General features: G+C 34.9%; 1 protein-coding gene across 5 annotated transcripts in view; it reads left to right on the top strand.

Moving 5' to 3' along the window:
• Positions 1-12,783, top strand: part of WDPCP (WD repeat containing planar cell polarity effector) — a 236,986-nt gene that overhangs the window by 52,678 nt on the left and 171,525 nt on the right. For 4 of the 5 annotated variants that reach the window (XM_070429324.1, XM_070429323.1, XM_070429325.1 and 1 more), the window contains exons 2-4: positions 5,346-5,430; positions 10,866-10,913; positions 11,727-11,777. In XM_070429324.1, coding sequence (XP_070285425.1) covers positions 5,370-5,430; positions 10,866-10,913; positions 11,727-11,777 — 160 coding nt within the window. In that variant the 5' untranslated portion in view covers positions 5,346-5,369. Of the gene's footprint in view, positions 1-5,345; positions 5,431-10,865; positions 10,914-11,726; positions 11,778-12,783 lie in introns of those variants that run through there. The other variant, XM_070429326.1, reaches the window with a different exon arrangement.

Raw genomic sequence — 12,783 nt, 5'->3', positions numbered from 1 at the left:
TGTTTTACATTAGGGTCTTATTTGCCCTCAAGCTTTTAGTTCTTCCCAAAGCAATCAAAATAGCTGACTTCAGAAACCAAGAAAAGCAAGTATTTTGCAGACTTATTTATTGGCAAGGTCATCTTTATCTCTAAAACATAGTTTTTATTTTTCAAAAGATTATCAAAAGTGTAACAAGCATCAAGTACAGCTGTTTCTATTTTGCATGTTACTTTCTTAAAATTCAGTTTATATGATAACAATTATCCTTAAGTCAAATAAATATTAATTTATTATAATGGGCTTTCTAGGATCCTCTCTCATCTCTGTCCTGAAAATTTGGGCTATCATAGATTACCCCCCTCAACTACCCCCAGACACAAAAGGACAAAGAAAATCTAAATTTAGTTTATGCTCAGTTTAAATCATGCTTCTTATTCTCTCTTGGAGACTGAAGTTTGGATTCAGAATGACCTTCTGAGTCATCTGAGACTATAAACAACTACCTTATAAAATTAAAGTAACAGAAAGTTGCAAATGTTACAAAGATGTTTTAAAATAAATGAAAAATTATGGGCAACTTTTATTTGTTTAAGTTCTTCCATCTGCTATTCTTTTCATTTGGATAATTCTTTTCTCTATTCAATATTAAGACAGTTTGCTGTATTTTTAATTAAATCATTCTTTCATTCATTTCCCTCCAATATAGCTACTTTTGTTCTAGTTCTAAGTCAAGTACATTGGGTTTTATCCCTAGAGAAATGCCCAAGAGCACCGAGTAGGGCAGCATTTCTCAGCTTACTTTGTTTGGCACTCCCTTTTTCATACCCCTCGACCAAAATGCAGAATCCAGCATTCTTCTGAAATTCTTCCCCCTTACAAAACAACTATTTATGCACTAATACAATATTTGAATAATACGAGTTCAGTCTTGACTACTTCCTTCAGGCAGAATTTTTAAACGAAATTCTTTTCAACCACTGACATTCTTGAGTAAAATGCAACGTTTAAAGCTCTGTATCTTTCGAAAAAACTGCACACTGTGGAGACAGCAAGACATTTTGAGGACTAAAAAGGATATTGATTTGGTCCCCTCCCACCATGTCCATCTAGTTATTACAGATTTTTGCAAATTTGTTTTATTTACTCCATCAGTTCTCTTTAATTTTATATGGTCTTACTAGCAGATATTTGTCTTTTGCCCTCTGATAATGCATGATCCCTGCAAAGCCTTCTCCTTAATTACACATATTTTGTGGAGTCCACAGGGGTTGTCACGTGTTCATAAACAAGCCCGATCATTATTGGACATTGCCATTTTCTCACTTGCCGTACCTGCTACTCGTTAGGCCTGCGTTATCAGCTGATAATTGTCGCCTGGGTATAGATTACTCCTTGGCCACCATGTCTACTCTAGCTGGGTGTGGATCCCATTTTGTCTGGATACCATCACCTCAATGAGCCCACTAATCTGAAGGGCTACCAGTCCTGCTTACTTTCTGCAGGGCACCACCCCTACAGTCAATTTCCCCCTTTTATACAAATGTTCCCTGTGGGGCCACATAGGGGTTCTTTATAAAGTAGAATGTCTTTCTCACCTTTTTGTCTTTTATTTTTTAATGGTAACTAGAGCAGTGTTGTTTGTACATCAGAACACTTTGAAAACCAGCTTATACATTTTTCTGTCTTCCCACCCTCATTGGAACCAGACATGAATTTTTAGGTGCTACACTGGAAGACATGTCCAGATTATGGACTCTACACTGCACCATTCTCAGAATTTCCCATTATATCCCAATGCAAAGGGTTAAGGGCTTTGCACTGGACATGAGAAGCTCCCCGTAGACCTCATTTTGCTTATTTCCACCCAAACAACATGATTTCTGAGTGGTTTAGGAATTTAAAACGTAGTAAAGATATGAATAGTGGACTTATTGGTATTTTAGTTAAAACCATTCCTGCCTCTTAGAAATAGCCAATGTGGATTACAGAGGAAATTTTATTCCACTCTTCAATTCTGTCATCAGGGAAAGTTTTGGCAGATTATTTATTATTGAATTGACTTAAACTGAAAAATAACATTTCAAGTGCAGTCTCCTGTTGAAGAGTAAGTAAAGGTATTGCCCTTTTGGTTTCAGTTTAAAAATTTTATCTATATTTAATTTGCGTGATAAAAATCTCTTTATGTAGCTACTAACAACTAAACTTCAACCTCGTCTTTGCCAAAATTGCCATAAACTCCAATTATAGACATTTAAATAAACATTACATTGAGTAGTAACATGAGTTTTTATTTTCGTGTATAGTCTAGAAGTTGTGACTTTGATGCTCAATATCAGAGAAAGTATGCACTTGTTTCATCACTTCCTTTCTTCCCTATCCCATTGAAATATTAACCCATTTACATGTCCCAATTCAAATACGTCCTTTTATATAGACACTTCTCCACTCTCAGATGTTTTTCCTTCATAAAACCCCTATTATACTTAGTATTCATTCATTCATTCATTCATTTCATCTTGTGAAATAACTATATAAAGTGAGAGACCATATTTAATACTTTTTTTGTTTTTTTCCATATGAATGTGTACATGCTAGACATATTGAGCAGCAGCATCAATGGCAGCAATAAGATAACTGAATAATGGTACCCTCAATACAGTCCTGAGGTAGGGAGAACCTAGAAATGGAGAAGTTAAGTAATTTATCCAAGTTAGCTAGTAAGCCGAGAAGTTAGAGTAAGAAACCAGGCAATTAGAATCTAGAGTCTACACATTAAGCTTTAAAAAAATGAAAAATAAATATTTACTTAATTAATTATTTAAATAAACATTCCAGACCTTAGCCATCCCAATGAAAAGGGTTCAGTTTACATATTCAAACATAGGAAGTATGTAAGTTCAAAAACAAAGTATAATAACTATAATGAAGTCTTTATGAAATGAGCCCTATAAAACTAATGAAAGCATTTCCAAAGAACACAGCAGCCTTGCTAGAGTCACTTCTAAGGTGACAACTCTGAATTGAAAAACTCGTAATTTGCTTAATATCTCGTTTCCCCTGTTCCCTTCTGAGAAGGAACTGTGTCCTCTTTCGTAGTAATACAGTCCACTAGCTCTGTTTCCGACTACCTGTGTGCAGTGGCAGCTAGCTTTTGGTTAGAGTCAGGCAGATCTGGGGATAGAAAGATCCTTTGTTTCATCTCTAACTTTTTATGGCACTTCCATATAAGGAAAAGAGTGAATTATATCAATCCAGAATTTACTATTATTATAGCCTGTTCCCTTTCTACCCTTTTCAACTTAGTCTATCACTTTTCATCATGCATCTTTAGACTGTCTCCACTACCTGCTGGCTGTGTGACCTATGTGCTTCGTTTTCCTCCTTATAGAAGTAACTAGAGGCATTCGTGCACAGGTGGGGTCCCTCAGCCTGGCTGGCGATTGGGGCCATCTTGCCCAGTCCTGATCAGGGCTAATGGGGGCCAGCCGGCTGGGGAGGGACCGTGGGAGGTTGGCCAGCTGGCAAGAGGGCTCCAAGGTGTGTCCAGTCCTCTCGCCCAGTTCTGATTGGCTGGACCCCAGCAGCAAGCTAACCTACTGGTTGGAGCGTCTGCCCCCTGGTGGTCAATGCGCATCACAGCGACTGGTCAAGTGGTTAACCAAATGGTCTCTTGATCAGTCAGACACTTAGCTTATCATGCTTTTATTATATAGGATATTATATAGGATAATGGCACTTCTTCCAAGAGTAGCTATGAGGATTAAATGAGTTAATACATATCAAATGTATAGAATAATGCTTGTCATGAGGTAGGTACTTAGTATTATCTATTATTATCATCATCATTTAATTGGTGGAATCCTCTAGTTCTTTAAGGTTCTGCTAACATTTTACAACTTCTCTGTAGCTTTCTTAGAGACCTGCTGTTCCAAGCAGGCTCAGGCCCTTCTTTTATGCTGCTACATTGCTCACTCTGCTGTTTTAATAATTAGCACAGCGTCTTATTAGTTGAACTGCATGTTTCTTGATGATTATAAAGGCATTGAAGTCAAATGTAAAGGTGAAGGAAGGCCTAAGAATTTTGTACTGTGTCTTAAGTTATTTTGTATTACCACCCACATGAATATTATGGGAAATATTATTAGTCACTCCTAATGTTAAAGAAGCTGAGATTTTATTTTTTCATCTAAAAGATGTCTTAAAGTATTTTTAAGCTTCTTTTGTTATTCAGAAGTTTATTGGAAAGAACTATTCTTTTATGAAATCCAAAAAGAAAGTGCTGGTAGTTTACTATATGTATTTCTTTCTTTTTTTTTTTTTAAATATATTTTATTGATTTTTCACAGAGAGGAAGGGAGAGGGATAGAGAGTTAGAAACATCTATGAGAGAGAAACATCGATCAGCTGCCTCCTGCATGCCCCCTACTGGGGATGTGCCCGCAACCCAGGTACATGCCCTTGACCGGAATCGAACCTGTGACCCTTCAGTCCGCAGGCTGACGCTCTATCCACTGAGCCAAACCGGTCAGGGTTACTATATGTATTTCTAATATGTAGTAAAGAATACATAGAGTATAGTACTAGATGTATCTCCAAGCAAATATTTGAAAGTTATATAAATTCTTTTTAAATATTTATAAAATGTTGACTTTTTTTCTGATTCAGATTGATCTTCTTCCAATCAGTTAAAATTGATTGGGTTCTACTTGATTTTTAAAAAAGTTAGCAGTAATACCCATCACTAACCCCTGCTAATAAAACTGGAAGGAAATACAAGATGTGCATTTTTTGTTGTGATTTTTAATGGAGTTGGAGTAGAATAACAAACTAACCTGAATACTAACATGGTTTCACATAGTTTACTTCAAAGTATATGTGTTTCTTATAATAGTAACTATATACCATTTACCTTGCAATTTTTATTTTAATTAGCCCATTTGTATGTGAGAGATAGTAAATATTTGCTTTGTACATTAAAAATACACCACAAAGTATGTTTGTACTTAATAACTACATAACAGATGTTTTCTTTCCTTAAAAAATGTTTTTTAAAATGCTTAAACATGAAATAATTTTAAATATACTCAGACTTTTAAAAACCACATGTCATTGCAAACTCAAATATATATTCTTCTTACCACAATGTGATGACAATAGTAAATTTAGGAAAATAAGTGTATTTTTTCCTTTTTTTAAAGTTTATTCCTGGATGGCTAACCAAGGGTATATTAAAGTGTTTATTCTAATGAACCATATTTCAAATATCAGTAGTGGCAAATGATCCTGCTATTTCTAGGGATCTTGGTTTTATTGGCAATCGGAGATAATTAATTGGCACATCCTTTTAATTATTTTTTAAACAGGACAGAGATTCCTTCTGCCATCAGATGTCTTTCTGCTTGACTGAACTGCACCTGTGGTCTTTGAAGAATACCTTACACATTGGCGGTAAATGAGCTCGAATTAATTTCAATATTTTTCAAATATAAGTTACAACATTATAAATAAATACTAACAAAGGTTAGAGCCTAGATTCTCCAGCTGGAGTTGCATTATTTTCTTTATTCTTAATGAAAAAGGCTAATGGAAAATAATTTCTTAACTCTGCTTAACTTACTTTTTCAGCTTGAGTTAGATTTTCTGTTGTGAAAATTAATTTTGTTGGCCTAATATTTTTTTCCTCTTAAAATACATACATGTTCCATTTTTGCTGGAATTGTTCATAATGACTGATTTATATTCATAAATATTTTCAGGCTAACTAATGGTAAAGGCATTTCTATTTAATATGAAAGTAATATTTCAAACATATAGCTAAGACATACAAGTAATCATATTCATATTCTTTGCATTTCAATTTTTTGTGGGGGAGTAATAGAAGTGTGTTCTAACAATGCTTATTAGTATTATAAAGTACATATCATTAAGGAACATATTTTACAAAATCTTTTTTTTTCTTTGATTACCCAAAGCAACTCTTGAATTTTAGAGGACAGTTGTATGTATATGGCTTTACCTTATAAAGTATCATTTATTATTATTATTTTTTAAAAATCTTTATTGTCGAAAGTATTACATAGGTCCTCCTTTTTCCCCCATTAACTTTTGCCAGCCCGCACCATTACTCCCCACCGCCCCCAGCCCTGCCCCCGGGCCTTCACCACCCCATTGTCTGTGTCCATGGGTTATGCATATGTGCATACAAGTTTATTGGTTGATCTCTTCCCACCCACCCTCCCGTGCCTTCCTTCTGAGGTGCAAGATTCTGTTCATGCTTCTATGACTCTGGGTCTTAAAATATCATTTCTTTATATCAAACATATAATTACAGATGAATGTCATTTTAATTTCATTTTTTGCCTTGCTTAAAATATTAAGGATAGAACTTCCAGTTAAACAGGTGGATTTAACACACATTTGTTTCCTCCCCAAATTCTTCTAAAATGAGGGAAAATGGATTAAATTAAAATAAGACATAAACCCACAAAGACAAAGAATAGGAGAGGAGACGATTACAGTTGATTTTTGGAAGATGGGATGAAGGAATTAGCAAAGCTTAAAAATCTGAACATCGAGTGTCTCCAGAGCAGAATTCCAGTGACAGCCAGTCTGTTTTTCAAAACTCTTGAAAGATACAGAAATTTGAGGGGCCAGATACTGTAGACGATGGGGATGTGATATGAGGGTGACAACCAAGGGACTTGAAAATCTGCTTGAGAAGTAGTGAGATACCTCCCGTACTGTGGAAATACTTGATGAGGGAGGCTTTAAACTTGGATCCCAGCCCCAGTGAAGAAGCTAGGGAGAGGTGCTGAACTGAAAGCAGGGATGAGATGAAAGCCTGCACACTGATGGGTAAGGTCCTCTTAATCCCACCTGGTTCTGAGAATGCCACAGCCGTTAGACATTCCCCAAGAAGGGAGGAGCTCCAGGGAATCCTCTCTGGAGTGACTGCATGGCCCCAGAGAGAAGACTCTCCACACTGACATTTGATGATGGGATCCTCCGCTGAAGCACCCGGGTTCCTGGCTCATCAGTGAAGCCCCCAGTTGGCAAGCCCTGCTCCTGTACACAGAGCTTCTAATCAGCTTTCTGTGACTCATTTTTAAATATGAACAGCAAGGAACAATATGCAGAAGCTTCAGAAAACACTGGAAAGTTATACTCATATCTTGGGAATTTAAAAAAAAATATGTTGCAGAAAAAAATAAAACTCAAGAGAGTAAAAGAAAGCTTATTAGAAAATAGAAAAAACACACACCAAAGAATGAAAGTGAGCTTATCTCACTGCTGATGAAAGTATAATTTGGGCCAACCACCTTAGGAAACAATTTGGCATTGTCTGGCATAGTTGAAGAAGTACGTCACCTATTGACTAATAATTCGACTCGTAGGTATATACCCAGCAAAAGTCCTGACACTTGTGCACCAAGAGATTTGTACAAAAATGTTCACAATATTACAGTTTATATTCCAGGGAATCAGAAACAACCCAAATGTCAATCAGCAGGAGAATGGATACATTTATGCAACAGAGAAAGTGAATGAATTTCAGCTGCATGCAACAGTATAGATGAATGTCAGAAATGCAATATTAGGCAAGTAAATTTAAAAATAAGTTGCAGAAGAGTTCCTATAATATGATAGCATTTAGAGCAGTGGTTCTCAACCTTCTGGCCCTTTAAATACAGTTCCTCATGTTGTGACCCAACCATAAAATTATTTTCGTTGCTACTTCATAACTGTAATGTTGCTACTGTTATGAATCGTAATGTAAATATCTGATATGCAGGATGGTCTTAGGCGACCCCTGTGAAAGGGTCGTTCGACCGCCAAGGGGGTCGCGACCCACAGGTTGAGAACCGCTGATTTAGTGGAAGTTTAAAAACAACAGGCAAAATTAAATAGTGTCTTATTTCAGGAGACAAATATATATGTAATACTATAAAGAAAGTAAGGATTATAAACAAAATTTTAGTATAGTTCTGAGAAGAGAGGGAGTGGGATGAAATAGAAAAGGGCACACAGAAGGCTTAAAAGGTATTGTTCTTTCCTGGTTTGTGTATATTTTTAATCATATGTATAGTCTTTTGTATTTTATTATTTTTATCATTTTTTAAATCCTTACCCGAGAATATGTTTTTATTGATTTGAGAGAGAAAGGAAGGGAGAAAGAGAGAGAAACATTGATCGGTTGCTTTGATCAGTTGCCGTCCATATGCACCCCGACTGGGAATTGAACTCACAACCTAGGTATGTGCCTGGGCTGGGAATTGAACCCTCACCTTTTTGGTGTACAGGAGGATGCTACAACCAACTGAACCACCAGGCTAGGGTTATATTTTATTTTTTAACGTTATTTATAAGCATTTATTTACCCAGTAATTTAGCAATTGTAAAACAAAAATGTTAAATGGTATTTTCATTATAGCACTTTAGTAATAAAATACATACAGAAAAAAACTCTAAGGAGAGACAACAAATGTTATTAGTGGCTATCTCTGAAGAATGGAAAGATAGCACACTGAACTTTTTAAAATTTTTTCCCCTCCAAGTTTATCCAATGAACATATAATTAAGAAAACATGCCCTGACCGGTTTGGCTCAGTGGATAGGGCTCCGGCCTGCGGACGCAAGGATCCCGGATTTGATTCCGGTCAAGGGCATGTACCTTGGTTGCAGGCACATCCCCAGCAGGGAGTGTGCAGGAGGCAGCTGATCTATGTTTCTCTCTCATCGATGTTTCTAACTCTCTGTCCCTCTCCCTTCCTCTCTGTAAAAAGTCAATAAAATATATTTTAAAAAAAGAAAACATAATTATGTTGAAATATACATGTGTTATAAAAATGAAATGAATGCTGTGACAAAAAAAACAAAGATAATAAATAGGAAAGAGCATGTTAGCTATTCGACCTAGGAACTCTAAATTCAACTATTACTAACTCCATGAAAAGCAACAAAAAGGAGAGGAGGAAATTATCAAAGAAATATTTCTAGACTAAGAAAGTGAGTTTGTAGATTGAAAGGGCTGATGGACCAGAAGAAAATGAAGGGATTAAGCGGTTGATTTCAAAGAAGCATAAAAGCTAGCTATATGGAAGTAAGGGATCAAGAGAGATGAAAAAAGTAGGCAATTATGATCAGAGAAGAAAATATTTCATTTTAAGATTCCAGCTAGAGCCCTTGCTGGTATGGCTCAGTTGGTTGGGTGTTGTCTCATGCACCGAAGGTTGCTAGTTCAATTCCTGGTCAGGGCCCATGCCCGGGGTGCGGGCTTGATCCTATAGGGGGTGTGTAGGAGGCAGCCGATAGATGTTTGGCTCTCACATCAATGTTTCTCTCTCTTTCTCTCTTCTCTTCTTCTCTCAAAAAAAATCAATAAAAATGTGTGTGTGTGTGTGTGTGTGTATATATATATATATATATATATATATATATATATATAAAGATTCCAACCAGAGTACAATTCTGGTGGCTTTATTAATAATAATAAATATGATAACTAATAACATGTTTTGCTTTATGAACATTTTCTGGAGAATGTCAAAATATCAAAGTACATATCCATTAAGATTTAAAATTTCAGAAATGTATATGTGTTACAGCATTAATCACTGAAAATTAATATCTGCAAGACAAAAATTTTATCTATAGGTTATTGAATATATATATATCACACTTCTTTTTAAAGAATAGTTACAGTCCTGCCAGTGTGGCTCAGTTGGTTAAGCATCGTCCCATGCACCAGGAGGTCACTGATTCAATTCCCAGTCAGGGCACATATTTTTTAAAAATCAAGCCATAAGCAATAGGGGAAAAAAGAAAGAAAGAAAACATTACTAATACCTTAGGATCCCTACCCATGACCTTTCCCAATAATGCCTTATTAGATATTTTCAGTCTAGTAGAAATGAATTGCATTCTTTAAAACTGTATTTAAAATTAATAGCATAACAAAATACAGCTTCAGTAAGTATACATGATTGGCTATTTTGAAAACTATATATAAATTTATAGCTGTAATATTTTTTTTTGAAGTTCCATCTTTCAATTTGAGAAAGATTGGAGCAGTCAGTCACTAGGGGGCAGCCTGTACTGCTTCCCTTCCACTTCTTTGGAAATAGTTATGTCCTTATGTTAGTAGCTAGGATTATTTTGCATGGGAGGAAACAAATGTTACTTCAAAGAAAAATATTTCACTATTCATAGATAGTAAGAAAATGGACACAGTTGTTTTGTTCTTCTGTAATTAAATTGTAAGAACAGAATTCCTTGATTAAATCACGCTCAGCATTTAGGAAAACCTAGCTTTGCTTTTGTAGCCTCCGCAGAACATCCGACTTTGAATGGGTTTGGAAGGTTTTTCTTTAAGTCTAAACAGCTTCCGATAATTTATCCACACCTTACTCTAATCCTCTCTTTCTTTTCTACAGCTTCACCACTAAACACCCTCCCAGACTTGAGTTAAATCAGAGGAAAGAAAGCACAGCTCAGAACCCAAGAGTCAGGGCATTTTCTTCCATCCCCTGATTTCATTTGGCATTGCTTAGTCTCAGTGGCAGTTCCCCGTGGAAAATGTCAGGGGGAGTGTGACAGAGAAGAGGTGGTCTTCCTTCATTGCAGTTCCTTACTCCTCTTTTCCTCATGCCATTTTAGTTTTGTGTAAATCTTTTCTAATTACATTGGTAAACTTTCCAGTATCCCTGTAATACCTGAACCCATGTCTAGATACTTTTAAACTACTTTATTTCTAGTAAGGTAAAGAGACCGCTTTTGTCCTCCTCCCTGCCTATACTCACCCCCACCCTGCCATATAGTCTGATTGGCTTCTTATTCTCTAGAATTTTTTACCATAATCTAATGTTATTTCTTCCTTTCTGTAGATAGAGATATTGGGATATACCAGTATTATGACAAGAAAGATCAACCAGGTAAAGTATCTGCTCTACTCAACTAATTCTTATAAACAAAATATCCTAAACTATGTAATACCATTAATACATTATGGAATTAAGAAAAGTCACTTCAGTTCTTTAGAAAAATGCCGAGGTTGATATCTGTTCTATATAAAATAAAGCAATATTGAGAAAATGCTATAGAAGAACATGAAAATTTTCATTTTACTGCTGATCAGACTGATAACTGGACAGCCTAGTCTCGTTTATTTATCAGTGTCCCAGTAGAGGGCATTGTTAATGCATGGCTCCACTGTGCTGGCCTGCCGGATCCTCACCTGGTATCTGAAATAGGCATTTCTGTGTGAATGATCAATTTTCTTTATCTGATTAATCCTGTTAATCCCAGAAGTTTTTGTTGGGCCAAAAGGTCTTTCTAGCTAGAGTTACTTCCTGTTTTGGTCTCTGTTGAAGTGGGTTTGTGTGGGCTTCTTCTGTGCTTAGCTTGGCGTTAATAGGCTGACTTCATGGTTCTGATGACAGACTGAAACAGCTTCTGTTCTGGGCTCGGTTGCAGTTCCCTTCCATATCTGATGAGATTGCAGGCTCAGGATATTGGCCCACCTGTTGTGGTACATAAGCCTTTTCACTGCAAATTTAGGAAATACCTCTATGAAATGAAAGCATCTGTATTATGGCATTTTTTCAACTGCCTTTTAAAAAGTTGAGCATAATTTATTAATCTCAACAAGGTGTGTGATAATACATTATATATGTGCATATAAAAATACAAAGTGTTAAAAAATAATTTCTACTTTTTTTTTCTTCTTTCCAACTCTTCCACCACAGTATCAGCGACAGAGCATGGTAACTTAGAAGCAAAGCAGAAACTGGCAGAATGTAAGCTTTCTTTATATATTTTATGGAATAATTATAAAACTGGAATTTTAATATCCCTGAAGGTTCAGTTTAACAAATATTTTAAGCTTTCTGTACAAGGAGGAAATGTTATATTCCTTCTAAATTTCTTATAATTATAAATTCTCATTCTTTAGCCATATAAACAAATGAGTAAGAATTGTATTTGTTAGGAATTTCTAATTTAGACCATTGAAATCTCTATCCAGTTTTTATATGTTTATATAAACATAAACTTTCTTAATGAATATTTATATTAGTTAATATACTTAAATGTATCATGCTTAAATTCTGATAACATTTTATTATTTGTCCTATGCCTAAATCATTGTTTTACCTATTTTAAGAAAATAAGATTTGTAATGACCAATATTAACATTTTATTCTCTCTAGCTTTCCATCCTAAAATATTTAAATGTGTTAATGTAATATCTCTACAATATAGTATGGTTTTAATGGCTTAAATATAATTTACATTTTGTTTGGAATATAGATGGCTCTGAAAATCCTACTTGTTCTCTTGTTTTAAATGGTCAATGACATTTAATTTTTAAAAATACTCTATTAGGAGCTGTAACAGGTTTTAAAATTTGCACAGATGCTCTTTACATCATAAATTATGTTTTAAAAATAAACTTGCTGAAATAAGACACATAGCAATTCTACTGTAAAATTTTAATATCTATATACTACATATTATATGTATATTCACATACATACACACATATATAGAACTCTTATTTAAAATTATTATGTAGGAGAATTCAAAGATTAATTTATTCCTATGATGAAATAGATATTATCAATTTAACATTTTGTTAATTTTTTTAAAAAAACTTATTTTTAGTTTGACTTAGGCTAACATTTAGACTCTACTAAATAATTTTATTTTTTAATTAAATGTATTTAAAACACAGCAAAGCTTTGTGGTGATATTGAATTGTGGTGTAGATTTTAAAGAGGATTGTTTTACATAAAAAAGAGCACT

The sequence above is a fragment of the Myotis yumanensis genome, unplaced genomic scaffold (assembly GCF_028538775.1).
Source record: "Myotis yumanensis isolate MYYU_CA2020_CCGP unplaced genomic scaffold, mMyoYum1.0.hap1 SCAF_11, whole genome shotgun sequence".
NCBI lineage: Eukaryota > Metazoa > Chordata > Mammalia > Chiroptera > Vespertilionidae > Myotis > Myotis yumanensis.
Note: the sequence above shows the minus strand (reverse complement) of the source record. Positions and strands in the feature narration are given on the sequence as shown.